Source organism: Vipera berus (assembly GCF_964194415.1).
Source record: "Vipera berus genome assembly, chromosome: 5".
In the NCBI taxonomy this organism is placed as follows: domain Eukaryota; kingdom Metazoa; phylum Chordata; class Lepidosauria; order Squamata; family Viperidae; genus Vipera; species Vipera berus.
In genome coordinates, this window is record NC_138207.1 from 55,999,816 (window position 1) to 56,027,159 (window position 27,344).

General features: G+C 36.3%; 1 protein-coding gene across 5 annotated transcripts in view; it reads left to right on the forward strand.

Annotated features, from left to right (window-relative positions):
- Positions 1-27,344, forward strand: part of ATRNL1 (attractin like 1) — a 563,323-nt gene that overhangs the window by 156,181 nt on the left and 379,798 nt on the right. For all 5 annotated transcript variants that reach the window (XR_014026511.1, XM_081328305.1, XM_081328307.1 and 2 more), the window contains one exon: positions 20,289-20,341. Coding sequence is in view for 4 of the 5 variants with exons in the window: in XM_081328305.1 (XP_081184431.1) it covers positions 20,289-20,341 (53 nt within the window). In the remaining variant the exon portion in view is untranslated. The remainder of the gene's footprint in view (positions 1-20,288; positions 20,342-27,344) is intronic.

Here is a 27,344-nt window from a genome sequence, read left to right on the forward strand (position 1 = left end):
TAGCATTATGTATTTATAATTGGCATTTCTTTTACACATTCTATTATTCCTGTATATTTGAATAATTTCAAAAAGTGAAACTGACATTAGACTGAAAAGAGCTGATAATAGAGTTTTAGATTGAAACCTTCAACAATCAATCTAAGAACCTTCACTTCTTAAATGGTAATTAAGTTGGAAATCTGAGAAACTGTTGCACGGAATGGAATAGAACAAATAGCAGATCAAGTCATCATAATTGGTATTTAATTGGTATTTTAAGAGCCTTGGTGGAGCAGTGGGCTAATGCCTCCTTAAGTAACACCAGCTGCCTGCAATTAGTGCAGGTTCGCATCCCACCAGGCTCAAGGTTGACTCAGCCTTCCATCCTTCCGAGGTACGTAAAATGAGGACCCAGATTGTTGGGGGCAATAAGCTGACTTTGTAAAAATGCCGCTTGGGGGCCCCCGAAAGCCCTAATAAGCAGGTATATACATAGAATGAAGGCTATTGCTAAGCACATTGTGCTTTAGATTGTAAGCCGCCCTGAGTCTTCGGAGAAGGGCGGGATATAAATGGGATTAAAATTTAAAAAAAATTAAATAATATTATTTGGCACAGCTATTGAAAAGGTAGTGTCAGAAGAAAAGGCCATAGAAGATATTACCTCCGTAACTATTAAAAAGAGCTTAATATTTTACAATTGCAATATTCTTACTTTTCTCCCTAAATAAATACATACCTTTCTGATTTCTGCACTTATCCAAGTAATGCTGTTTGTTGTAACAGAAAAATACATATGTTTTTAAAACAAAATATGTTTTAACATATTTAATAAATAAAATATTTAATATTTAACAAAATATTAAAATATTTTTTAAATTATTTTTTGCATTTGTATGCTTAAATAGCTATTCTAGCAACCTGTATCAAATTAATTTAATGTTGAAGTGTGATCATTCTGTGGCTTTCCAGTCAAAATTTCCCATCCCTTAAGTGACCTGTGCAGTATATGAACTATTTTCTATGAGACATTTAGGTTTATAAATTCTTGTCTGTATCTCTCTGGAAGTGTCAGATCTTGAGCTTGATCAATTGACTATGAATCACTAAGAAATTATGCTCTGTACTTGATTTTTCATCATTCTCAGCTAAATATATTAATATTCTCCATCAAGATGTATTCTGTTTAAATTAACATCTAGTGATGTGGGAATTCTATCTGTGGTGTGCTTGGTGCTCTTTGAGCTTGGTTATTTTCTTGCAGATGTTTCGTTTTATAAGTTTTTTATTGATTTTCCAATGTTACAATAGTATCTTTGAAAAGCAATGTGGTGTCTGGGTTACAATAGTTCCATTTCATACAAATACATATTATTACAAATCTCCAATTTATTGTGACCAGTATTTCCTGTCTTTTTTCCTTAAATACATATTATCTCTTATCTAAATTAACATACTTCTTATTGTTATCCACCAGTTATTTAGTTTTCTTACATTTGTCAATACTTTTGTATATTTTATATTTTAACATTCCATCTTTAAAACATCAAACACCTTATAAATTTTCCCAGCTTTAGTTTTGCATTGATATTAAAGTTAAACGTTTGAAGTTTCTCATTTTTATATTTCTGGGTGACCTCCACAATTCTTTCCAATACCTGGTAGTATAAGTACACTTCTTATCTATCTGATTTCCATATCAACAAGTTAGTAATACAGTATAATATTCTTATTTTCATTATGATTTCCACATTTTCAAAATTAGCCAGAATTTCTTCCATTTTAACATTTAATACATCCTTTCATATCACGACATCCAAGTACCGGTATATTAATTACATTATATAATTCTTAACACACATATATATATCTTAATCAATTTCATTTAAACAGCTCAATATTTCAATTTAACTGTTAATATTCATACATCTATTTTTTTTAATTAGCCAATATTTTTATCTACTCATCAAAACAATCTCTTATAACCCAGATACAATCCTGTCTATTTTAGTATTTTCCGTTTCAAGCCTCTTAAATATGTCCAATCTTCTTCAATCTTATTCTTGCTTTTTTCCTTTGCCATATCATTTTTCGCTTCTTTGCTTCAGGGTCATCAAAGAATTCTTGTGTTATTGTATTGAAGTGACCCTCCAATCACCATTTTTGAAGGGTTGAGGGGTCTAATAGAGCGTCCTAGAGAGCCTAGAGAGCGTCTGGAGGTCCACCCGTCTGGAGGTCCACCCGATCTCCTAGAGAGCCTAGAGAGCGTCTGGAGGTCCACCCGATCTGAATCCGACCGATTGCGACTAAGAACCCATATTAGGTCTTATCTCGCTGCGATGAGGGTAGCGAGATCTAACTACTTCGCTGCCCTCATCGCGTCCGCAGATAATCGCCCGGCCGCCCTGTTTAGGGTGACCCGCTCCCTCCTCAACCAGGAGGTTAGTGAGGATCCCTTGCAGGGGCGTGCCGAGGAATTTAGTCAACATCTGTCGGACAAAATCGCTCGGATTCGGACCGGTTTGGACTCCGACTGGGCAGTATCGGACGATCAGGACACGAGCGATCTTGTCGATGTCACCTGGGAGGAGTTCGATCCTGTGACTCCGGAGGAAGTGGACAGGATCATGGGGAGGCTGAGCTCCACCACATGTTTATTGGACCCGTGCCCTTCCTGGCTGGTTTATGCAGCCCGGGAGGGGACACGAGGCTGGTTCCAGGCGGTTATAGCTGCTTCTTTGAGTGAGGGTAGTTTTCCCGCCGCCTTGAAAGAGGCGGTGGTGAGACCTCTCCTCAAGAAGCCTACCTTGGATCCGGCTGTTTTGAATAACTTTCGTCCGGTCTCCAACCTTCGCTTCCTTGCGAAGGTTGTTGAGAGTGTGGTGGCGCACCAGCTCCCTCTGGTCCTGGATGAAGCGGATTATCTAGACCCGTACCAATCGGGCTTCAGGCCTGGGTACAGCACGGAGACGGCATTGGTCGCGCTGGTGAATGATCTCTGGAGGGCTCGGGACAGAGGATACTCCTCTGTTCTAGTCCTATTAGACCTCTCAGCGGCTTTCGATACCATCGACCATGGTATCTTGCTGCGGCGTCTCAGGGGATTGGGAGTGGGAGGCCCCGGTTCTTCAGTGGTTCTCCTCCTATCTCCTGGGACGCTCGCAGTCGGTGTTGACAGGGGGGCAGAGGTCGACCGCGAGGCCTCTCGCTTGTGGAGTCCCTCAGGGGTCGGTCCTCTCGCCCCTTCTGTTCAACATCTACATGAAACCGCTGGGTGAGATCATTCGTGGTTTTGGAGTTGGGTATCATCAGTATGCTGATGATACCCAACTTTTCATTTCGACCCCAAACCACCCCAGTGATGCCCTCGACATGATGTCCCGGTGCCTGGAGGCGGTCCGGGTCTGGATGGGGAGGAACAGGCTTCGTCTCAACCCTGACAAGACGGAGTGGCTGTGCGTACCAGCATCCCGGGATATTCAGGATATCCCACCCCTCATTATGGGGGGTGAGTCATTACCTCCTGTAGATAGGGCTCGCAACTTGGGAGTCCTCCTGGATTCACAGCTCTCTTTAGAAGACCATATTGTAGCTGTAACTAGGGGGGCGTTCGCCCAGGTTCGCCTGGTGCGCCAGTTGCGGCCCTATCTAGACCGGGATGCCTTGCGCACGGTCACTCATGCACTCGTGACCTCTCGTCTTGATTACTGCAACGCTCTCTACATGGGGCTACCCTTGAAGACCACTCGGAGGCTCCAACTGGTACAGAATGCAGCCGCGAGAGTTGTGTCGGGGGTCTCCCAATACTCCCGTGTTACACCTTTGCTCCGCGAGCTGCATTGGTTACCAGTTGTCTTCCGGGTGAGGTTCAAGGTGTTGGTAATGACCTACAAAGCCCTCCATGGCATGGGTCCAGAATACCTTGGGGAGCACCTGCAGCCGGCGTCAACTTCCCTCCGCCCAGTACGCTCCCACAGAGAGGGCCTCCTCAGGGTGCCGCCGGTCAAAGAATGCCGACTGGTGGCCCCCAGGGGGAGAGCGTTCTCTGTGGGTGCACCGGACTTATGGAACCATCTTCCGGTAGAGCTCCGGATGGCGCCCGACCTCCGCTCCTTCCGGCGCGACCTTAAAACCCATCTCTTTAAGGAAGCGGGCCTGGCCTGATGGGACGGGGTGGGTTTGTTATTTGTTATTATGACTTTAATTTTAAATTTGTACTATGGGCATTGTTTAATTATGTTTTAATAATTTTAACTTTTGTATCTGTTTTTTACGTATTGCCCTGTTAACCGCCCTGAGTCTCTTGAGAGAAGGGCGGTATATAAATTAAATTAATAAATAATAAATAAATAATAAATAAATAATAAAAACACCAAATCTTCTCATTATTTTCACCTGTTGATATAATTGTCCTGGACTATATATTTTTTCTTCCATTTGTTTCTCATTTTGCTCCTCAAATGTCTGTGCTTGTTGAGTAATTAATCCTCTTGTCAGTGTATTTAATTGTTCAGTTTCTTCTGTTAAGTTCTGTCCCAATAAATTATTAGTTGTAGTCACAATTTGAGTTTGCTTCTCCAAGATGCTTTCTAGTTTTTTTTCCAAAAGCTCTTATTTCATTACCAGCTGTAGAAAGGAACTGATAAGTTTGGTAGGTTGTTTTCATCATAGCATAGATTTGTTTTTGTATTTCTTCCATGGTGGAGTTTCACATCTGGTATTCAAGGTTATAATTATTTTTAGAATGACAGATTGCAATTTCAGGCTTAGCCACTGAGTGTCCCCCGAGTGCTTAGAAAGTTTTTTTTCTTTTCTTTTAGGGAACTGTCTGTTAATCTCTTCCAATTTATTTTTTCTATTTTAGAAGAGCAGAGCCAGATTTTCAAATAAAAGTAGGAAATAAAGAGTAGGTAGTCCAAAGCTTTTAGTCCACAAATTATAAAGTTCTAGTTGAGGTCCAAATCAATTTTTCAATTTTTTTTTAAAAACACCCCTGGAGGCTTGGTCGCCACTAAATTGAAGGGAGGGTTAAACTCCCCCCTCCCTCTCCACAGGGGGGACGGTACTTAGCAGCTCATTTAGGTGGAAAGAAGAAGATTAGTGTATAAGAGAGGAATCTTACCCAGTCTCTTCCACGCTGCTTTAATGTTGCCTGGTGGTAAGTGACTTTGGCTATCTGTAGCCTAGTAACCAACCATGTTGCTATGGCCGGTCTTTCATCTGCCGTTTCGAAGGGAATGCAAGCACTAAGGGGAAGGTTGTGGCTCCCTCGCGTTTCTGCAAAAGCCCCTTCTTGCTGGTTGCCCCTCCAGGGTGACTCTTCAGCCCTTTTAGGACCCCCCAGCAATGCGAAACTGGACGTGGAAGATGAGAGCCATCCTCCAGACGTCCATAACGGCAGTGTTGGCAAACCGGAAGTCTTCTTACAGATGTTTTATTACCCAAACTAGGTGATATCATCATTGCTGATGATGTTACCTAGTTTCAATAATGAAATGTCTGCAAGAAAACCAGGGACATCTCATTTCAAACCTGAGCTACAAATATTCTCCTTCATTGATTTCTGCCTGTGATTTGCAATTTGAGATGATTATCAGTTGAAGCAAGAAATGTATAACAAGCTTGTATGGACTATTATTCTAAAAAGCTTTTTGATATTTTCTTTCTCTATTTTATGAAATCAGAAATAGTAGTACAGTGTCAGAAAAACAGGTATTTCTGATTCATGTATACAGTGTGGTAAAGATAATTTTATAATACTTACTCATCTGTTCCAAAGTACATCATGCATGTTTAGAACAGGAAAGAAAATAAACTTGCTTTCATGAAGCAAGAGAAAAATACTAACTTGAATTGGTAGTGGGGATAGTATGTGTTTATTAGCAAGCTCCTAATGTAGCAAAGATTGCTTTTTTCTTCTTATGGCTTCTAATGGATATAATATGCACCACCTACTGCTATATTCATTTACATCTTTTCCATCTTTTAGGCAGCACAGTGAAATGTGAATAAAGGAAGAAAATTTTTAGTGACAGTGTTTATATTTGAAAACAGAAAGTAGCTTTTCATGTTACATTTCCATCTTGTGAGCTATCATTAACACCAGTTGCCCTAGCAATCATCAAATGTAAAAGAAAAATCTCAAATAAATGGCCCTGAAGAAATTAACTGCCGACAAAGCTTTCTTTAAGTTTCTTTGTATATTCTGGGTTTTTTTATTTTGTTAACAATGTCTATTCATTTGAATTAATTGCTCTTATATTCTGCTTCTATGTTTATTCCTTAACCTTCTTAATATGTTCTTTGCATCATGTTGGTAGACACAAGGTTGTTGGTTCCAAAAATTTATTTCCATGTGTTGCAAAAATCATATCAGTAATTGCCACTGTAAAGTGAAATAAAAAGAAAAATGCTTAATTAGGATCATTTATCAAGGATGGATGGTCAAAAGTCCAAATTCAGTTCTATAATAACAGTATATTATGTAATAATTGTAGATCTTGTAAAAATAAAGATTCTGATTGAAAAGCACATAAGAATAGCAAATGATTGGGTTTGCTCATATTGCTCATCTAATTACATTTAAGCCAATTTGATCTAGTGGTTAAGGCACCAGGTTAGAAATCAGGAGTTTGTGAGTTCTAGTTCTGCCTAGTTCTAATTCTGCATATATGCTGACTGGGTGACTTTGCACCAGTCACACTCTCAGCCCAACCCATCCCACACCTTTTTGATGTGGGGAAAATAGGAGAAGAAAGGAATGTTGGATATGTTCACTGCCTTGAGCTATTTATATAAAAAATGAAGAAAATGAATGAATGAATGAATATCAACTATAGTACTGGGATGAAATGTGAGGAATGTAACTTAATGTTACAGGAAACAAAGAGAGGTCAATTGGGCCATGAAGTTGAAAAATATATATAATGGAAGGCACAGATTGATAAATCCTATTGTAATGTTGTGTTTAATACAAAACGTCTGGACAGAAAAAAAATCATGTATATGGTGACATGCATATGGCGCTTTTCTTCTCACATTGATGACTTCTATGACATGACTGTAATATAGTATTTGGCTACTGAATGGATTAGTGTTGGGTAAAGAATTGTCTGATCTTGCAAATAACTTCATTCATTATTTTAGTGCATCAAGTTTAACTAGCAGAGCGGCACTCACATAGCTAATTATGAGTAGTTTGTAATTGTCAGTAAAGTTTGTAATGTCATAGACAGCACAGTAAACTGGTGCTATCATCATGAGATCAAATGGTAAGGCTTTCACATTTCATATTATGTTCTTCTGGGAGAACATGGGAAGGTAATTGGAAGTTTGTATTCGCAGGTTATAATTACCTGCATCTTTTTCAGCCAAACCTTTCCCCCTGCTATCCAACTCCTGATATGCATTTTTCCCCTTTTGGAAGTAGTGAGGAAAAAGGTGTGAAAGAAATCTATTTGTATGCTAATTTACTGTATAACTGAAACAAGTTATATTAAATTTTAAACATGAAGAAATTGTTTCCAATGTGGAGAAAAATAGCTTCTCTTGTAGTTACATAATATTTTCAAAGGAGGAAGGTAAATTGTCCACATTGTTCTTTAGAAGTTCATTAATGTAGCAGGCTTAAAAGTTTAAGCTTTATTTAAAAAAGTAAAATCGTCCCTGAATTGACCTTAACTGCAGCTGTAGCTACATGGGCACATCGACTCAAGTTTTCTTGGCAAATCAAACTGTTTACCACGGCATTCTTTAGAGATCTTTTTCAAACCAATATGTGTTCCTGTTGTTCCATTAAGTGCAAATACTAATTTGACTTTTGAGCCCAAAGACTTGCTATTAATGATAAAATGCTTTCTCTATTTTTTTTTGCAGAGCTTGCCAATAGGTATTAGGTTTGTAATTTTTTTAATCCATTACTTTTTTTTTCCAAGGTATGAGACAATTTTTTTAATGGCAACTTCTTCTCCTTAATGGAAATAATTGTGTAGTGATATTAAGGTACTTTTCATGGTAATTTTTGTACATAAAATTCAAAAGAAAAAATTTCTGCTCATACAATTGCTTTTCCATTGTTACATTTCATTAGAATCCTTCAAATTGACCATTTTATATATCTCTGAACATTGGGGGACAAACTACAGCGCTGGAATAAATGCAATATAAAATCAACTACTTTTAAATGAAAGTAGTTATTTCCATGGAGAATTATTTCGGTATCGAAGTTTGGAATGAGAGCAAGTAAGAATAATACATTGTTTGTAAGATTCAGAGAAGGAAGCTGTATTACTGATGTTATTCTGACAGTATAAGGTTTATGCTTTTCTTGCAGTAAGGAGAAAAGTGTTTAGCTAGTAAAATTAATTGTCAAAATGTGAATTTAACATATATTATGGTTCAAGACTGGTCATGACACTGATTTGCAAACCAATTTGCTGGAATTAAGTTCTATCTGTAAATGTCATTTAGCTTGTTATTCTTTAATGTCTTCAACTGAGAAATTTAAATAGAGTGATTCACCACACATTGAAGGAGAAAGGAGAAAGAAAAATGACTTTCTGGGACAGTTCACCAATCTTAGCTGAATTATAGGCTTCTGACTATGAATGAGCCTTTTCCCCCACTTTCTGATTCTTCATATTATATTTGGTTTATTACACTTGGCATTCATGAAGACTGCACAGTATTCAACATTACAGCATATTTTTTTGTTTCTTGAAGTTGACTTGGCATAACATCTCAGCTGAGTCAGTATGAGAGAACTGGTTGCCTTGCATCCATAATATTGGTTTTTTGATCTATCAGGCCTGGACTGAAGGGGTTTTAGCTTTTAATATTGTTTTAATTGTTTGGCTTATGTAATTTAATCTATTTTAATTTATACTATTTTTATATCATATTTTATGTTGCCCTGTAAACCGCCCTGAGTCCTTCGGGAATAGGGCGGTATAAAAATTTAATTAAATAAAAATAAATAAAAATAAATAAATATTCCACAGGACCATGACAAGGAAAGCCTTATTTGCTGAATCTTTGGCATTATCATTTATGCCTTCTTCTTATCACCATTTATAAGTATGCATGAACTTACCACAAAAGATGGATGGAGCTGCAGGGCTGTCAGGGCTCAGCTGAAGCCCCAGGATCAGCTCTTCTTCAGGGCTGTCAGGGCTCAATGGAAGTTCCAGGATCAGCGCCAGGTTCTAGCTGGAGCTTGGCGTTGATCCTGGCACTTCTGCTGAGCCCAGAAGAAGCGCTGATCAGCTGGAATGTTGCAGCATCTCCAGGGGCTTGTGATTTACATTCAGATGCTTGGCAACTGATTCATATTTATGACGGTCACAGTGTCCCAGGGTCGTGTGAAGTGACCAAATCCTGCTGTAACCACCTAGCAGACGGGGGGAATAAAAAGTAAAAACACCCCCAGCCCACCCCCACTGCCAATCCTCAACAGAAATGCTCACAACATGAAAGGAAGAGCGCCACCAGTCAGGCAGGCAGGTGTCTTGCTCGGCTGTGGCTTGGGGGGCACCTTTTTCCGTGCCATTGTAACTTCAAACAGTCACTAAGCAAACAGTTGTAAGTCGAGGACTACCTGTACTTCATCCCTTTTTTCTTTTTTTTTTTGGTCATCAAGTTTTTGAGACCTTGCTAGGCGACTGGTGGTACTCGGATGTTGCCATATCCTAAAAGTGGTACAATGGGTGAACAGGTTGAAATGTTCTGAATTAGAGTCTATAGCAGACATGTCAAACACAAGGCCCGGGGGCCGAATCCGGCCCGCGAAGTGGTTTCATGTGGCCCGCGAAGCCATCCTGGAAACAGTGAAGGAACGGCCCCCACTGCCTTGGCCCTGGCCCAGAGACCCTCCTTCTGCCAGAGACCCTCAGATCTGTCCCACTCCTGCCCAGGCCCCCATAGGCACCCTTGATGCGAACGATGTAGAGCTGGCCATGCCCACCCAGTAGGCCATACGTACTCTAGCCACGCCCACCCAGTAGGCCACGCCCACCCTGGCCACACCCACCCAGCCCCCTGAGGGCAACCGCAATGCTGATGTGGCCCTCAATGAAATTGAGTTTGACACCCCTGGTCTATAGTCTTGATCTAAAAGGGCTTCAGAAACATAGCCTAGAAAAAGAAGAAAGTTTTTTTTTCCACGTGTCTTATTTTCTTACCAATAGGACAAAAGTACTTATTATTTTGTAGTTAGTGTATACTCCTGTCCTTTATTTAATTGGAAAAAACCAGTTGATTTTTTATTGTATTTTCAGTTCAGACCAATGTTCTATTTTGTAAAAACAACACATTCTACCTGAGTAACTGAAATGTGTTGAAATGAAAGTAGAAAATTAAAATGTCTTTCTATGTGTTTGTTCCATTAATTATAGAAATTATAGGGTACAATTGATATTTCAGGCTCTGTGTTTCTTAAATAATTCAAAATCTGAACTTTGTGTCTACTTGAAGTATGAATGTTCTTTTATATTAAACATGAAAGAAAATACTTGAAAAATAAAAGTAGAAACAGAATATAGCAGTCTGAAAGTATTGGCAGATAACTTGTTTATTGTTAATGTTTGAATAAAGATATTAGATGTCATTTTCTTAGAAGGCAATTGAACTCTTGTATTTAAGCTGTGTTGAACAAATATGATAAAAATAATACTTTATATTATAAATACAAATGTGTATATATATTTTGATTTTATATTTTAAATTGATTTCAAGGATATACAAGCATATAAGAAAATAGGAAATGTTGCTAAAATTTCATGTTTTAAATCAGTAGGATTAAGTATTTTCTTAATACATATTACATTTACATAACTTCAACATATATGTGGTTCAATATGGCACTTTTCTCTGATATTTAAAATGCCCAACATTTTAATAGTTGAACTTTTACTAATTGACAGTGTAAATTATGCAATATATTAATATTAATATAATATATGTAAATATATGTTACATATATATTGCAATTGTTCTAGACCATTTGTTAGCATCATTAGGTAGGAAATTATCTGAAAGATCCTTGCTTAAGTCATGGAAAACTGCTATTAAACAGTCTTTGGATGAAATGGAGCAGAAATCAAACCTGATGGATACATCTCCTAAAAGGAATAGGAATGAGAAAATTGCCTAATACACTCAGTGTGTAGCATATTTCTCAGTCACCAAGATTTATCCTATGGAAAAGGATAGTCCAGAATAACCACTCCACAGATAGTTATCCCTTGGCAGATACATGAGTATATGATGGAAGGAAAGTTGCTTTTGTTTCTTATTCTTTTTTAATGGATAGGATTCAGTTCATGCATGTCACATAGTTTGGAGTCCAAACATTTGTGACATTGAAGTTCCATGTTTGTTTTAGTTTTAAATGTTCCTTTCATTCAACAAATGTTAATTTAATGAATGGGACAAGCCTGACACATTAATCTGTATCACAAGTTACTACCCACCAAATTCAAGGTACACCTTCCAGGAGTGTACTATAAAACAGAGAAGGTTGAAGTTTCAATGTTTTCCAAGTGTCAAGTATAAAAGAGCATATTCAGTGGTTGGGATAGAAAAGTTTCTCAAAAATATCCAACACATTGTTCAGTAATCCAAGAGACTAGTGTAACTAATTGTAATATGACCCAAAGAAGACCAGAGCTAATCACAGAGGAAAGCTACTAGGAGCCAAATAAAAAATTCAGCTTGGATAATCTCTGAAAATTGAGTTGAGTTGTAACTTTAAAGCTTTACTGTCGTTGTTAAGATTCTCTGGTAAGATGTTTACAAATAGTAAATATCTGTTTCTGAGATGGAGCTTTACTAAAAACAGTAAGTTTGTTATTCAGTAAATAAAAATCCTAATTTCTTTGACATTTTGAAGTTAAGAAATAAATGCATGTTACAGTATCATTTCTTGAGCTATTTTGTGTAACATGAAACTTAGAATAAATATTGCATGTTGTATACTCCACAACATGGGTATAATTTTTCACAATATTATGTTGTGTTATTCAAACATACATAAACATTCCAGGCCAGGAAAAGATTTGGTTTTGGCAGCAATAGTAGGAGCATTTCAGTGCACACCCTCTCCCAAATCAATCACCACATTTTACATAATTTGTTCAGAAATATTCAAATCTAGAACTGGTTCCATCCACTTTTCATCTGTAGAGAGAAAGGAAGGGAAAAATCTATTCTGTTATTAATAATGGTCTAATAGGAGTACATTTTCACTGAATAATTCTTCTGAAGAATTTATTAAAGAATTAATAAATAGAATGAATTTTGAGAAGTACACATGGAAGATATGGCATTTTCTGTCAGTGTTATACAGTTACAATATTGTGTGAGATTTTATGAAAATAAAGTATATCATCTGGAGAAATTATATAAATCCTTATGCAATATCCTGTGCAAACAAAAATACTTCTCTTTTTTATGGAAACTTGGAAAAAGGCCCAGTATGCTTTCCACTTACAGAAGTGGAATACAACCCTCAATAGTAAGCCAAAATAAATCCATTATTCAAAAACATGTTTAAAACTGTTATGCCAAAAATGTATTGCCAGAGTAACAAATGGATAAAACACAAAATATTCCAAATGAATTTAATTTATCACAGCCATAAGTAAGAATACATAATATTCTAGTAGAAAGATGTTATCATGAAATCAAATGGAATCTGTTTTAAGACTGACAAGCAGGAGACACATGCAAGAAATAATTATTTTAATTGTGACAGCCAACATACGGAATTTTGCTGGATTTCCTTCTACCAGCTATCTTGTTTTCCAAGGCAATGAATCAGAACAAATTGCACTTCAATCATGTTTTGAATATGCCATCTTATTTTCCTTAAAATGATAGTATCTGTTTATGTAAGCAGTACTGAAGATTAGCTGCCAACTCTACAGGGTCAGGTAAACACTAGAGAAAGGCCATATACAAACATTGCTTCCTGAGTTCCACCTATCTTAGGATTGTCTTCCAAGAATCAAATAATATTTTGAGGGAATCTTCAGGTTTTTTTTTATTAAAGAGTTTTACAAAAATAAAATTTTACAATATATCCCCAAATCCCTCCCACCCCAAATCCCCCCACTTCCCCCCCCCACTTCCCAGAGCTAAATACAGGATTATAGTTACAATAATCATATTCTAAATAAAAATTATGCATAATATACAATTAACCAAATTCATAATGCGCTTTAACTCTCTTTTAACATAACTACAAACAACGTACCAATAACAATATCCCACTAAAATCTACTCATAAGCTAAATGATACTTTTTAGTCCCATATTTGTTCTGAATATAATTTATCCATCTCCTCCAAACTGAAATATATCTTTCCTGTGAATGATCCTTTAGATAAGCAGAAATCTTAGACATTTCTGCAAGATTCGAAACTTTAAACACCCATTCTTCTACAGTGGGCAAACTATCCTTCTTCCAATATTGTCCCACCAGTAACCTTGCTGCTGTTATCATGTTCAACATCAAGTTAGTTTCTTTAACATCACAATCTACAACAATGCCCAATAAAAACAATTGCGGGGAAAACTTTATCTTTCTCTTAAAAATCTTTTGAATGTTCCACCAAATTTTAATCCAAAAAGCTTTTATATTTCTACAAGTCCACCACATGTGAAAATAAGTAGCTTCTAAACTACCACACCTCCAACATTTAGACTGTAGATTAGGATACATGTTGGACAGCTTCTTGGGATCCAGATGCCATCTATAAAACATTTTATAAAAAATTTCTCTTAAATTTTGAGCCTGGGTAAATTTAACATTTCTGACCCAAATTATCTCCCAGGTGTCCAATGAAATTGGTTCCTGAATATTTTGTGCCCACTTTATCATGCAGTCTTTAACCAGTTCCGTTTCCGAATCCAATTCAATTAAAGCATTATATATGATTTAAGATTTATTGAGATTTTATTGAGATTTTTATACCGCCCTTCTCCCAAAGGGACTCAGGGCGGTTCACAGGGCATAAATATAAACAACAGTACAAACATTAAAAGATAATTAAATTAATGCCCAAGTTAAAACCAGAATAATAAAACAAACCTATAAAAAACCCAAGTACCCCCATCAGGCCAGACCCGCTAGTTCGAATAAATGGGTCTTCAACCCGCGACGGAAGGATCGGAGGTCTGATGCCATCCGGAGCTCAACCGGCAGTTGGTTCCATAACGCCGGAGCACCCACAGAGAAGGCCCTCCCCCTGGGGGCCACCAGTCGACATTCCCTGACAGGAGGCACCCTGAGGAGGCCCTCTCTGTGGGCGCGCACAGGGCGGAGGGGAGTCGACGCCGGCAGCAGGTGGTCCTCGAGGTATCGCGGACCCATGCCATGTAGGGACTTAAAGATCATAACCAAAACCTTGAACCTTACCCGGAAGACAACTGGTAACCAATGCAGCTCACGGAGCAAAGGTGTAACATGGGAGTACCGGGAAACTCCCAAGACAACTCTCGCGGCCGCATTCTGTACCAGTTGGAGCCTCCGAGTAGTCTTCAAGGGAAGTCCCATGTAGAGAGCGTTACAGTAGTCTAGGCGAGAGGTCACGAGCGCATGAGTGACCGTACACAAGGCCTCCCGGTCCAGATAGGGCCGCAACTGGCGCACCAGGCGAACCTGGGCAAAAGCCCCCCTAGTCACGGCCACTATGTGATCCTCCAAAGTGAGTCGTGAATCTAGGAGGACTCCCAAGTTGCGAGCCCTATCCACAGGGGGTAAAAGCTCACCCCCCATAGAAAGAGGTGGAACATCCCAGGTGTCTCGGGAAGCCGGAATGTACAGCCACTCAGTCTTGTCAGGGTTGAGTTGAAGTCTGTTCCTCCCCATCCAGACCCGAACCGCCTCCAGGCAACCGCCTCCAGGCAACAGGACATCACAGCGAGGGCATCACTGGGGTGGTTTGGGGTCGAAATATCCTCTTTATATGTGCACAATTTGAATCTCTAATTTGCTTTACTAAATTTTGATCTGTAGTTGTGATGCCAACCTTTTGATCTGACTTCCACCTAGCTTTCAATTGGGTGTATTGAAACCAAGAGTAACTTATGTTTTCTTGTCTTAACTCCTCTACTGGTTTAAGTTGCCAATCATTCCCTTGCAATCTAAGTAGTTCCTTATAAGAAACCATATCCATACTCACTCCCATAGATACGCCCTCTATCGCGTGTCCAGGAATTCCCCAAATCGGTATTTTATAATTTAACTTATAATAATACTTTTTCCAGACACGCAATAAAGCACTTCTAAGAATATGAGATTTAAAAGCCCTGTCTACCTTCTTATCATAAAGCAAGTATGCATGCCATCCATATACCAAATCCCATCCCTCAAGATGCAGTATTCTCTTGTTAGTTAGATTAAGCCAATCACTAACCCAGGTCAAGGCAACCGCATCATAGTACAATTTCAAGTTCGGCGCCTTGAGTCCCCCTCTTTCCCTGGCATCTTGTAAAATCTTGAATTTAACTCTTGGTTTTTTCCCCGCCCAGATAAATTCGTTAATACCCTTCTGCCATTGATCAAGGTTGGCATCCTTTTTCAATATAGGTATCATCTGAAACAGAAAGAGAAACTTTGGTAGAACATTCATTTTAACAACTGCAATTCTTCCCAGTAATGATAATTGTAATTTTTTCCAATTATTTAAGTCCCTTTGTACCTTCAACCATAGTGTTTCATAATTATTCTTATACAATTTTACATTTGAGGCTGCAATATATACTCCTAGATATTTAACCTTCTTCACTATTTCAAAACCTGTTAATTCAGATAACATATCCCTTTCACTCATAGATAAATTCTTGGATAATATCTTAGTCTTATTACTATTCACCTTAAACCCAGAAACCTTACCATACTGAGTTATAATTTCCATCAAGTCTATAACCGACTGTAACGGTTGGGATATTGTCACAACCAAGTCATCAGCAAAAGCTCTCAATCTATAATCATTCAGGATCTTCAGTTGTGCAAGGTTAGGCATTTGCTACTTTTGCTGATATCTATGAATTGCGAGAAATATAATTGTCCTTTCTTCTGGTTCTCCGTTTCTTTCTTCTGTTTCATACCATTCCTTATGGTATAATGATGGTTCCTTAACTGGGGCTGAATTTAAGGCTGAAGTATGAATTCTATTATATTGTCTGCAATAGATTGAGACTGCCACAACTAGCCACTTCTTTAAGAGAATGCGTGGCACATTTTTATGTTCAAATGAAACATATATATATTCTTATTTTCAATAAGAAATTTCAACCTTCATAGATAATTCTGTTTTCATTTTCATCCTTATTAGAAAGTCTTCACTGAAATGTTAAATTGATATCTCATGATTTTTAAAGATACTGTAGTAGGGAATTAAGAAGCTATTTTGATTATATCTAAAGAAGACTGAAAGCTACTTCTTTATATCTTTTCTTTCCTATTTTTCTTTTAATTTTTCTCCTTTCTTGATTTCTTTCTTTTTTATTTTTCTTATTTCATATTAGTTTATATTAATGTTTAATCTTTTTAAAGAAACTAATAAAATTATACATGCATGCGAACACATATACATATAAAATAAATGCAATAAAATATACGATAACCTTGTATTTAAAAAGTATATATGATGTGCAATTCAGTTGGAGTAAAATTTCCAAGAATAAACCATTCTTGGATTGTAAACTTAATACACAGAAATGTGCCACACCCCTTTTTAATGTTTGGAGCCTATAAAAAAATTCTAATGCTAATTTAATATATTGCAACCTTGTTGTTGTTAGTTGCAAAGTCGTGTCCGACCCATCATGACCCCATGGACAACGTTCCTCCAGGCCTTCCTGTCCTCTACCATCTTCTGGAGTCCATTTAGGTTCACGCCTACTGCTTCAGTGACTCCATCCAGCCACCTCATTCTCTGTCGTCCCTTTCTTCTCTTGCCCTCAACCTTTCCCAACATTAGGCTCATCTCCAGTGAGTCCTTCCTTCTCATTAGGTGGCCAAAGTATTTGAGTTTCAAATTCACGATCTGGTCTTCTAAAGAGCAGTCAGGGTTGATCTCCTCTAGGACTGACCGGTTTGATCGCCTTGCAGTCCAAGGGACCCGGAGGAGTTCAAAGGCCTCAATTCTTTGGCGCTCAGCCTTTCTTATGGTTCAACTTTCACAGCCATACATTGCAACTGGGAAGACCATAGCCTTGACTATACACACTTTTGTTGACAGGGTGATGTCTCTGCTTTTTAGTGTGCTGTCTAGATTTGCCATGGCTTTCCTCCCCAGGAGCAAGCGTCTTTTAATTTCTTGGTTGCAGTCCCCATCTGCGTGATCTTGGAGCCCAGGAAAATAAAATCTATCATTACTTCCATTTCTTCCCCATCTATTTACCAGGAATTGAGAGGGCCAGAAACCATGATCTTGGTTTTCTTAATGTTAAGTTTCAACCCAACTTTTGCATTCTCCTTCTTCACCCGCAACAAGAGGCTCTTTAGTTCTTCTTCACTTTCTGTCATTAGAGTGGTATCTTCTGCATATCTTAGGTTGTTTACATATCTTAGGTTACCTAGCATTTTATTATTTGAAATTCATCCTGTGTTAACCAAGTAGTTTTACTTTAACACTTACTGCAATTTAGTTTCTCTTTAAAAAGTAATGTATTCATTTCATAATTCTATAATTAGTCAAAGCTATTTTGAAAACCTGTAATCTCCAGAACATTTTGGATCCCATGTTTATTTGTTTGTATTTTGTTATTTGTACTTTACCATTTTATTCTTGTTATATGTCTTTTACTTTTGATGATTATTTTTTCTTTATAAAGAAAAAATACTAATTTTACATTAGGATGCATTCTTATTTTGTTTATAGATTTATTAACAATATTGGATCATTTGCCTAAGTATCATAGAATTTAAAACAAGGGCAATTTTTGTTTGAAAATTAGGAATACAGGTCAGCATGTTAATATTTTGATAGCCTACTAGAATTTGCAATTGTTGGCTTGTTTCTCCAAGCAACTGATTATTTGACTCAATTTGCTCTCTAAAGTATGGTTAAAGATTTTTTTTAATTTCAAACTATGTTCTAAACCATGCTCTAATCTAAGTGTACATAAAGTTCATTTCTGATTTGGTGGAAATAGATCTTACCCATATCTTATTCAAATATAGTTTAATATGTTATGCATTTAAAAAAACAAATACTCTGTTGAAATTAATTCCCCTAATGTCAGTAAGTATACATATTTCAGATACTCAAAAAAAGAGAGAAATGTGTAGAAAATAAGATGTGAGTATTGTGACCTATTTGTACATATGAAACATTGACAAATGTTGAACAGCAGCATGTATTTGACCTTCAAAGAGGTCAACAGAGAACAGTTAGAAAATAACTATAAATAGCTGGATAAATGTGATAGATTGAATCTTATTGGAACATATTATAGACTTTATAGTTAACATTTTAAAAATGTTCCTGCATTTGTTCTCAGAAATGTATTTTGGTGTCATGCCAGGGAACTAATGCTTTCTGAAATAAAGCAAGCATATATTTGAACATTTACTTTACTCAAACAAGTTGAAAAACAATGGGAAAAGGTTCAGCTCCCCTGTATATTGAAATTTTTATTTTTATTTTTTATTTTAATTCCATTTATATCCCGCCCTTCTCCGAAGACTTAGGGCAGCTTACAAGCTTAGCAGTAGCCTTCATTCTATGTATATGCCTGCTTATTAGGGCTTTCATACACCCCCCAAGCGGCATTATTACAAAGTCAGCTTAATTGCCCCCAACAATCTGGGTCCTCATTTTACCTACCTCGGAAGGATGGAAGGCTGAGTCAACCTTGAGCCTGGTGGGATGCGAACCTGCACTAATTGCAGGCAGCTGGTGTTACTTAAGGAGGCATTAGCCCACTGCTCCACCAAGGCTGAGTAATGAGTAAGAAATGAGTAAGAAAGTGATGATTAAAGGAGGTTTCTTGGGCTGTAAAGAAGATGGGAACTTTCAGACTTGCAAGATTGATTTCAGTCTTACTAGGTAGACCAGACAGGAAAGATGAGTTAATAATATTGTAATATTATGTTAACAAAATGTTACAAGTACTTCTCTCTCCCTTTACAGCCTAAGAAACTAGGGAGGATCTCTTCTGAACTTCTTGCCGCACTCACATTTCTCCTGCAGGCTAAACTGTATTTTATCTGATCATTACGTTGGCCATGCCTGGATGCCTTATATTCCAAAGTCATTCTCACACACCATTGCAGTACATTTAAATTATAAATGAAGGTATTACTCAGGAAAGCAACAAAAATAGTTTTCAAGTTTCTTGTCCAGTATAGGCCTATTGATGTATACCATTCTGCCAAACCATTAGGAGAAGTCATTATGTTTTCCTTCAAGATATACCAAGAAATTATTTGAAACATAGAAGGAAAAAAAAACCTTTACTAAACAACAAACAAAAGTCTAAAATTCTATGTAAGAAACATTGTGTTAAATATTTTAAATTATTATGTGCAAGAGTGCCATCATTTAGAATAAAAAGAATTATATAATTGCTATTCATTTGGAAATGATTACATAGTAGTAATGACACTGTTAACGCTTTTCCATTCTCTTATAAATTAATTTGATTCCTTACAGAAAGATTGAAATAAGACCAATGATGGCAGATTATCTTCCCCAGTTAGACATGACAAGTGACCTTTCAGAGTTTAATTTGATTTGATTAGCATTATTCTGGCTACACATAGCCATTCTCTATGTTTGTCTTATTTCTGTAATTAGATCTGAAAACATTCTACTGTCTTTTAATAAACATAATTAATTTAATTAACAAAGATGCAACATAATATAGAGGCACACAGACAGTAGTGATCAACACATTTTGTTCCATGTAGTTCCATTAGCTTTTTCTAGCTTGCTATGAATAAAACTACAAACCAAATGGAAACTAACTTCAAACAAGCATAAGTTACCCAAACATGTCAACAGAAGATCATTGTATTCCATATCCTCTATACATGCTGAGGATTATTGTAGGATTAAAATATTTCAATAAAGGAATTACATATTCTAACATATTCTAATTACATATTCTAATTCATATTATAAAAGCATAGCAATGCACTATTGTATATCCTGGCCAAAAAAGAAAGATAGTTTCAGTTAATGTTTGTTTTTTATTTCATTGGCTGTATGAATGTTATATTTAAAATATTTAATATGCTATATTGTTTATAATAATCCAATGTTTATCTCTTTGTTTTGTCTTTTTTCCTGGCAGTTGTGACTCTGAAAATAGATATCTTGGTAATCCACTCAGGGGAACATGTTACTGTAAGTATTTGTATATTTCATTTTCCTCTGATATTATTTTGAAATAATATACATACTAAAATCTATTTTAAACCAGTATTGATGAGTTATTATTAACTTATTAATTATTAAATAAACTATTAACTAGAAACTATTGATCAGTGGTACGTTTATGGCAGATACTTTTTTTTTCTTTCTTCTGTTCAATCTTGCCCAATTCTCTTAGACTTCCCAGAGAAGTTCCTGTAGTTTTCTTTACAAAGTTTTCCAGAACTCATTTGTCATTGCTTCCCTCCTAGGGCTAAAAGAAACACCCAGCCTAAGGCAGGACTAGAATTCACAATCTCCACATTTTTATCCTGATGCCTTAACCATGATACACACTGTCCCTGGATGTGGGGTAGATTTTAAGTAGTAATCTTGACATTTTCACAAGGTTTGCTGAACTTCTTGGCAAGGAGAAATATCCATGGGAAAAACAAAAATCCTTATCAATATTATTTATTTCAAGATAAATTATTAAAATTCAATATGCAAGCATGTTTCATTGCTTTGAAAGATAAATCACTATACTTTCTACTAGGAGGATGGTAACTTGCTTCTGAACGTTGAAATAATGGTTGCTGCACTTTAAAAATGTAATTATAGATAACTATAACATGATATGCCAGTCATTTTAATTACATTCAAGCTTCAATATAAGAGTGAAATAATAAAAAGAGAACATATAATGAATTTATAGTATCTGGAATTAAATAAATCTATAAATTTATAACAAAAACATATTTATAACAAAACATACATAGACTATTTAAAGAATGTTTGGAATGGTTAGTAGTACCAACAGAATGTTTCTATAGACATCTTTGTTGTCAACACTTTTTTGAGCTTGGAAAAATAAATACAGCCAAATGTAAACAGTGAAGAAGATGTAACACTACTGAGCACTGAACAACTTAAAGAAAAATCTTACTGTAATTCTGTAGTAGCCCTCCTTCATAAATCTTGTTTGAGAAAAATTGTTCCATACCTAAGTACCCTTCACTTTTAAATAGCTAAAGCCATTTGTCTTTATCAGTAATTTAGAAATTTGTGGGCTTAGACTTATATCATCTTATTCTACCTACATTAATTGTAAATCTACACTATAAATAATTTTCTTTTCAGATTCATTTGCATTCTGTGTTGATGCTTCATTATCCAGATACAAGTTATTTTATGTTAAAAATTCAAGTAAGGTAGAAATCCATGGAAAGCAGCACAAATTATGTAGTAGTTGCAGCAACAAAGACAGGTTATCATATTTTGAACTTTATAGTTTATAAAAAGACAAATAGAAGGACTTTTTAAGATAAATATTGTGTAAAATGCTACCTTTTACAAAATTGTGATGTGGAGATAAGTATCTCTGATATGACACTAGTATTCGGAACTACCCTATTTGAAAGGTATAATAATAATTAAAAAGAATTCTGGAAGTAATTCACAGAGCAAATATGTTGAATTTGTTTCACATTACTTCATTTCACTTTTTGGGCTCCCCAATATATTTTTGGCCATAGTAAAAAGAGGCAATGATCTTTTTTTTTGATGCAGCAGTTTTATGTTGCATTTTGTAAGATAGGTAATCATTAAGAATAACTTTTGTAAAGAAAGGATTTTATATAGGTTCATAGGTGGGTAAGTAGGTAGACATAATACAATTGACAGCTATTGTATTAATTGTATATTTCATTGTGTTATAAATTTACCACATTAGTATATTATATACAGTCAGTGCCCAGTTGTTGAAGTGTGAGTATTGATCTCAATCTATGCAGCATATTTGATATTTCAATAATTTTTTTAATGGTACTTAAAATTACCTATAAACAATAAAGCTCTTTTATTCCTGGTTTCATTTTGTCATTTATATTGTGAATGAAATGGTTTTATTCAATATAATAGTAAATATAATAATAAATATAATAGTAAAACAGAAAGAGACAGAGAAAGGGACAGAGACAGACAAAAAACATATTTGTACTAGGCTAGAAAACAGGAAACTGTTTTATAAAGTTCTAGTCTTGCCTTAGGCATGAAAGCTGGTTGGGTGACTTTGGTAAATCACAGTTTCTCATCCCCGCAGTGTCAGGTTCAGGGAACAAGCTGGTTGGTCCATTCGTGTTGCAACCAATGGATCAATATTCAGTTTATTAAAAAAAGGTAGACCCTGAACTAGGAAGAAGGTGAAATAGATGTTATAGATACATATTGTCATATATTAAAAGACAAGAAACAACTGAATATTTTAAGAAATTCCTATAGTAAGTGAAAGATGAATGCATTTTCTGCACTACTAAAGATAATCACATGAAGTAAAAGTAGATACTGCCCTTATTTTTTATATGAAAATTGCTACTTATATAACAATAAATCTATATATCAAGATCAGACATGTCAAACTTGCGATGTCACGTGATATCGTAAGATGTATCGGGACTGTTTTGCCATTTCCAGCAATGGGGTGGGCGCAGCTTCCAGATGACGCATCTGGCCTGCGGGCCGGCAGTTTGACACCCCTGATCTAGATTTATAAGAAGACTTTTAGTGAAACTTTTAAGATTATAGTTCTACATACATTTTCATGAAATCACATTGTTTCTCTTCATTTATACATGGCTTGCCTCTGTATGCATTCAACTATTCATGTTCTCTGAAAAAGTCATCAGAATATGTTATGCCAGGAATCTATCCTTGCCAGCAGTATTGGCTCTGACAACAGAAATTTATAATCGTATAAAGCAATTATAACTTTACGATGGTTCTTGGATATGTAGCAGAGACTGTTGGAATTTTGGTATCCTCTCCATCTGTTTCTTTTATCCTGTCTGCTTGGAGGTTCAACACTTATTTTTACAAAAGGTCATTCTACTTTGAATTTTATAAAGTTACAAAAATTGTAAGCTTATGAAAGTTTTTTTTAACAATTGATGAATCAAAATGTTTATATTTTTTGATAAAGACTTACACATTCAATAATGTTCAAAATGCCATTTAGGCATTGGGAAATAAAAAAAAACCTTTTAAACCTTTGATAATTGCTTCATATTGGAATCTATATCAGCACTTCAAAATATACGGAGGTACAACACTCCAGCCATTCAAATCATTGTGTACATTTTATGAGATGGAGAATTGCTTCAAGATCTCCATATGTGTGAACATCTAAAACATCAAGAAAGCAAACACATAGAATTGGTTTTCGTTTTGCCCAACTTTCTAACTATTCAACTTAAAAAACATAGGTAGCAATGGAAGCCATTGGTTTTGGCTGAAACATAAATATTTTGGAATACATTTATTGTATTTTTTCTTAAGTGCTTTAACAAGTTTTATTTCATAAAACCAAAGTTTTTTGGATGGGGCAGTGAATAAAGGAATTTGATAAATACTAATATTTTATCAAATCTGACTTAGTTTATTAGTCTGGAAATTGAAATTGTAAAATCCTGAATGATTTTCCTTCTCAGTGAAGAACTAATATTATTCTTAATATCAGCTGGAAAGAACAGACAAAAGGTTTCACTGGTAGAATAGATGGATCAGAAAACTTTAATATGATTAGTTATTTTACAGTAAAGAAAATTAGAGGGAGCACCTTTATCAACATCTGCCGGGCTTCCGGGTGACTCTCCAGCATTGCGGACGGTCGGAATCGACCGCCAGTCCCTCGTTGCTGTTTAAACCGCAGAGCAGCCGACAATCAGCTGTTCCGCGGCGTGAAAACCCCACTCCTCGGTTGAAGAGGAAAGGGGGAGTTCCCAGGTAGGGGCAGAGCTCCCCTAGAGCCCCAGAACATTTATTCTGGGGTTTGAAGGGTGAGAGCCCCCCCAAAGCCTGGGAATCTCCGGAGCAGAGGACTCTTCTGCTATCAGCAGAACAAGACGCTGAATCCACTCCTGCCGGATCTGATTGACATCTAGAAACATTGTTGCAGCTGACCAGATACAGGAGTCATATAAATAGCAAGTACAAGGCTTTAACTCTCGGAAAAAAGAAAACTTTTTTTCGTCTCAATAACTACTTGGAAAAGAAAGGGAAAATGGCGCCTGAGTGAAAAGGGAAAAGAGAGGAGAAGATTTTTTTTTAAGAAGCAAAGGGGTTTTTTCCTTTTTTTTCTTTCCTCTCTTACTTCTTTTATATTGAAAGTGTTTGCTGGGATATTGAGGAGGAATTGGACTTTAAATTTGACCTGCTTAAATTTACAAGATTTGTTTTAAGTTGTTAAAGGAGAAGAAAATTGAAAGTTTGTATGGAGAGTTAATTGGTTAGAAAATGGCTTCTAAGCCTCCTAGAATCCCTGTTACTAAAAGTGCAGGGACATCGCCTGTTCAGCAAATCTGGATTGCAGTCTTTGACATCATCCCCCGCAGCTGCTCCACCTGTAACTTTAAAGGACTTACAAGATGCTTTAAAAGTGGCTTTAGCAACTCAGTCTGAAAAAATGACTGAAAAAATAACTGAACAGGTGGCTGTGCTTATTGAGGATAAGAACAAAGAAATGTGGAAGGACATTCTGTTAGCACTTCAGGGGCTTGCAGGTTGTATTGAGACTCTGAATGAATGGGTGGAAGAGGTGAAACAAAATAATCTGATGTTGGAGGCCAAAATGGGTGAAGTTGAATATAAAATGGATAAAACAGAGGAAGAGGTTGTGATGATACAATACGGAGATATGGAGTTTGATCTGAGGATCAGAGGTTTGAAAGAGAATCCTCAGGAGAATTTGCAAGAGATGCTGGCGGATGCCCTGGCACCTAATTAGGGGTTTCAACCCGAAGATTTCTTTGGCGAGATAGATAAAGGTTTTAGAGTTAACTCCTGGATTGCCAGGCAAAGGAAATTGCCAAGAGATGTGGTGGTGTATTTTATTTATTTATTTATTTATTTAATTTATATATCGCCCTTCTCCCAGGGGACTCAGGGCGGTGAACAGGGCAATACATAAAAACTAGATACAAAAATTAAAATTATTAAAACATGATTAAACAATGCCCATAAAATTAATACAAATTAAAATTAAAGTTCATTTATAAAAATCCCACCCCGTCCCATCAGGCCAGGCCAGCTTGTTTAAAGAGATGGGTTTTAAGATCGCGCCGGAAGGAGCGGAGATCGGGCGCCATCCGGAGCTCAACCGGAAGATGGTTCCATAAATCCGGTGCACCCACAGAGAACGCCCTCCCCCTGGGGGCCACCAGTCAGCATTCTTTGACCGGTGGCACCCTGAGGAGGCCCTCTCTGTGGGAGCGTACTGGGCGGAGGGAAGTTGACGCCGGCTGCAGGTGCTCCCCAAGGTATTCCGGACCCATGCCATGAAGGGCTTTGTAGGTCATTACCAACACCTTGAACCTCACCCAGAAGACAACTGGTAGCCAATGCAGCTCGCGGAGCAAAGGTGTGACATGGGAGTATCGGGAAACTCCCAGTACAACTCTCGCGGCTGCATTCTGTACCAGTTTTACAAAGAGAAAGATAAGAAATGAGATTATTCAAATTTTTTATAATAGATTTAAAATTGCTGGTCAGGAGGTTTTGATTCTGAAAGAGATTCCCCCAAAGGTTTTGAGAAAATTGTTTACAACAATCCAATCCGGAGGGGAGGTTCCTCCATCATGGAAAACAGCATTTATAACATTGATTCCAAAGGAAGATCAAGATCCTATACAAACTAAAAATTATAGACCTATATTGTTGTTGAATACTGATTACAAGATATTTGCAAAATTTTTAGCAAATAGATTGATGAAGGTTATGCAACAAATGATTCATATTGATCAGACAGGATTTATAAGTGGTAGGCAAATGAAAAATAACATGAGACATATTGTAAATGTATTAGAATATTTAGAAAGAAATAACCAAGTTCCTGCAGCACTGATTTTTTTGGATGCTGAAAAAGCTTTTGATCAATTGGATTGGCAATTCTTATTTAAAGTGTTAGAGAAGATGCAGTTTGGGGATACGTTTTTACAACCTATTAGGGCTATATATCAAAAACAAACAGCACAAATAATAATTAATGGTAGCTTATCAGAAGCTTGTAAAATTGAAAAGGGTACAAGACAGGGATGTCCACTGTCGCCATTGTTGTTTGTTTTAATATTGGAAATATTATTGATTAAAATACGTGATTCAAAGAAAATAAAGGGAATTAAAATAAAAGATCAAGACTATAGATTGAGAGTGTTTGCAGATGACTTGGTTATTACGTTAAGTCAACCAATTCAATCAGTTACAGATTTAATGGAAATAATTTTACAATATGAACAAGTTTCGGGATTCAAGGTAAACAGACAAAAACTAAGATATTGTCTAAAAATATGACTATAGAACAAAAGGTAGCTTTAGAAAAATTAACGGGATTTGAAATAGTTAAAAAGGTTAAATATTTGGGGGTACATCTTTCAGTTTCAATTACTAAATTATATAAGAATAATTATGAATTTTTATGGTCAAAAATACAAAAAGAGGTAGATAGTTGGAGAAAATTACGACTGTCTTTATTGGGAAGAATTGCAGCTATGAAAATGAATGTTTTGCCTAAATTTTTATTTTTATTTCAAATGATACCTATACTTAAAAAAGATTCAAATTTGGAGGAATGGCAGAGAGGTATTAATAAATTTATTTGGGCAAGGAAGAGACCGAGAGTTAAATTTAAGATAATGCAAGATGTATGTGAAAGAGGTGGTCTCAAAGTGCCCAATTTTAAATTATATTATGAGGCAGCAGCATTATCGTCAATTAGTGATTGGTTTAATTTAACACAAAGGAGATTATTGAATATTGAAGGGTGGGATTTGTTATATGGTTGGCATGCTTATTTATTGTGTGACAAAAAAGTGGACAAAGTTTTTAAAACACATATATTAAGGTCTGCCATGTTGAGAGTTTGGAAAAAATATCGATATAAGTTGAATTATAAAATTCCTATTTGGGCAATACCTAAACATGCAATTGAAAATATAAATGTGGGATT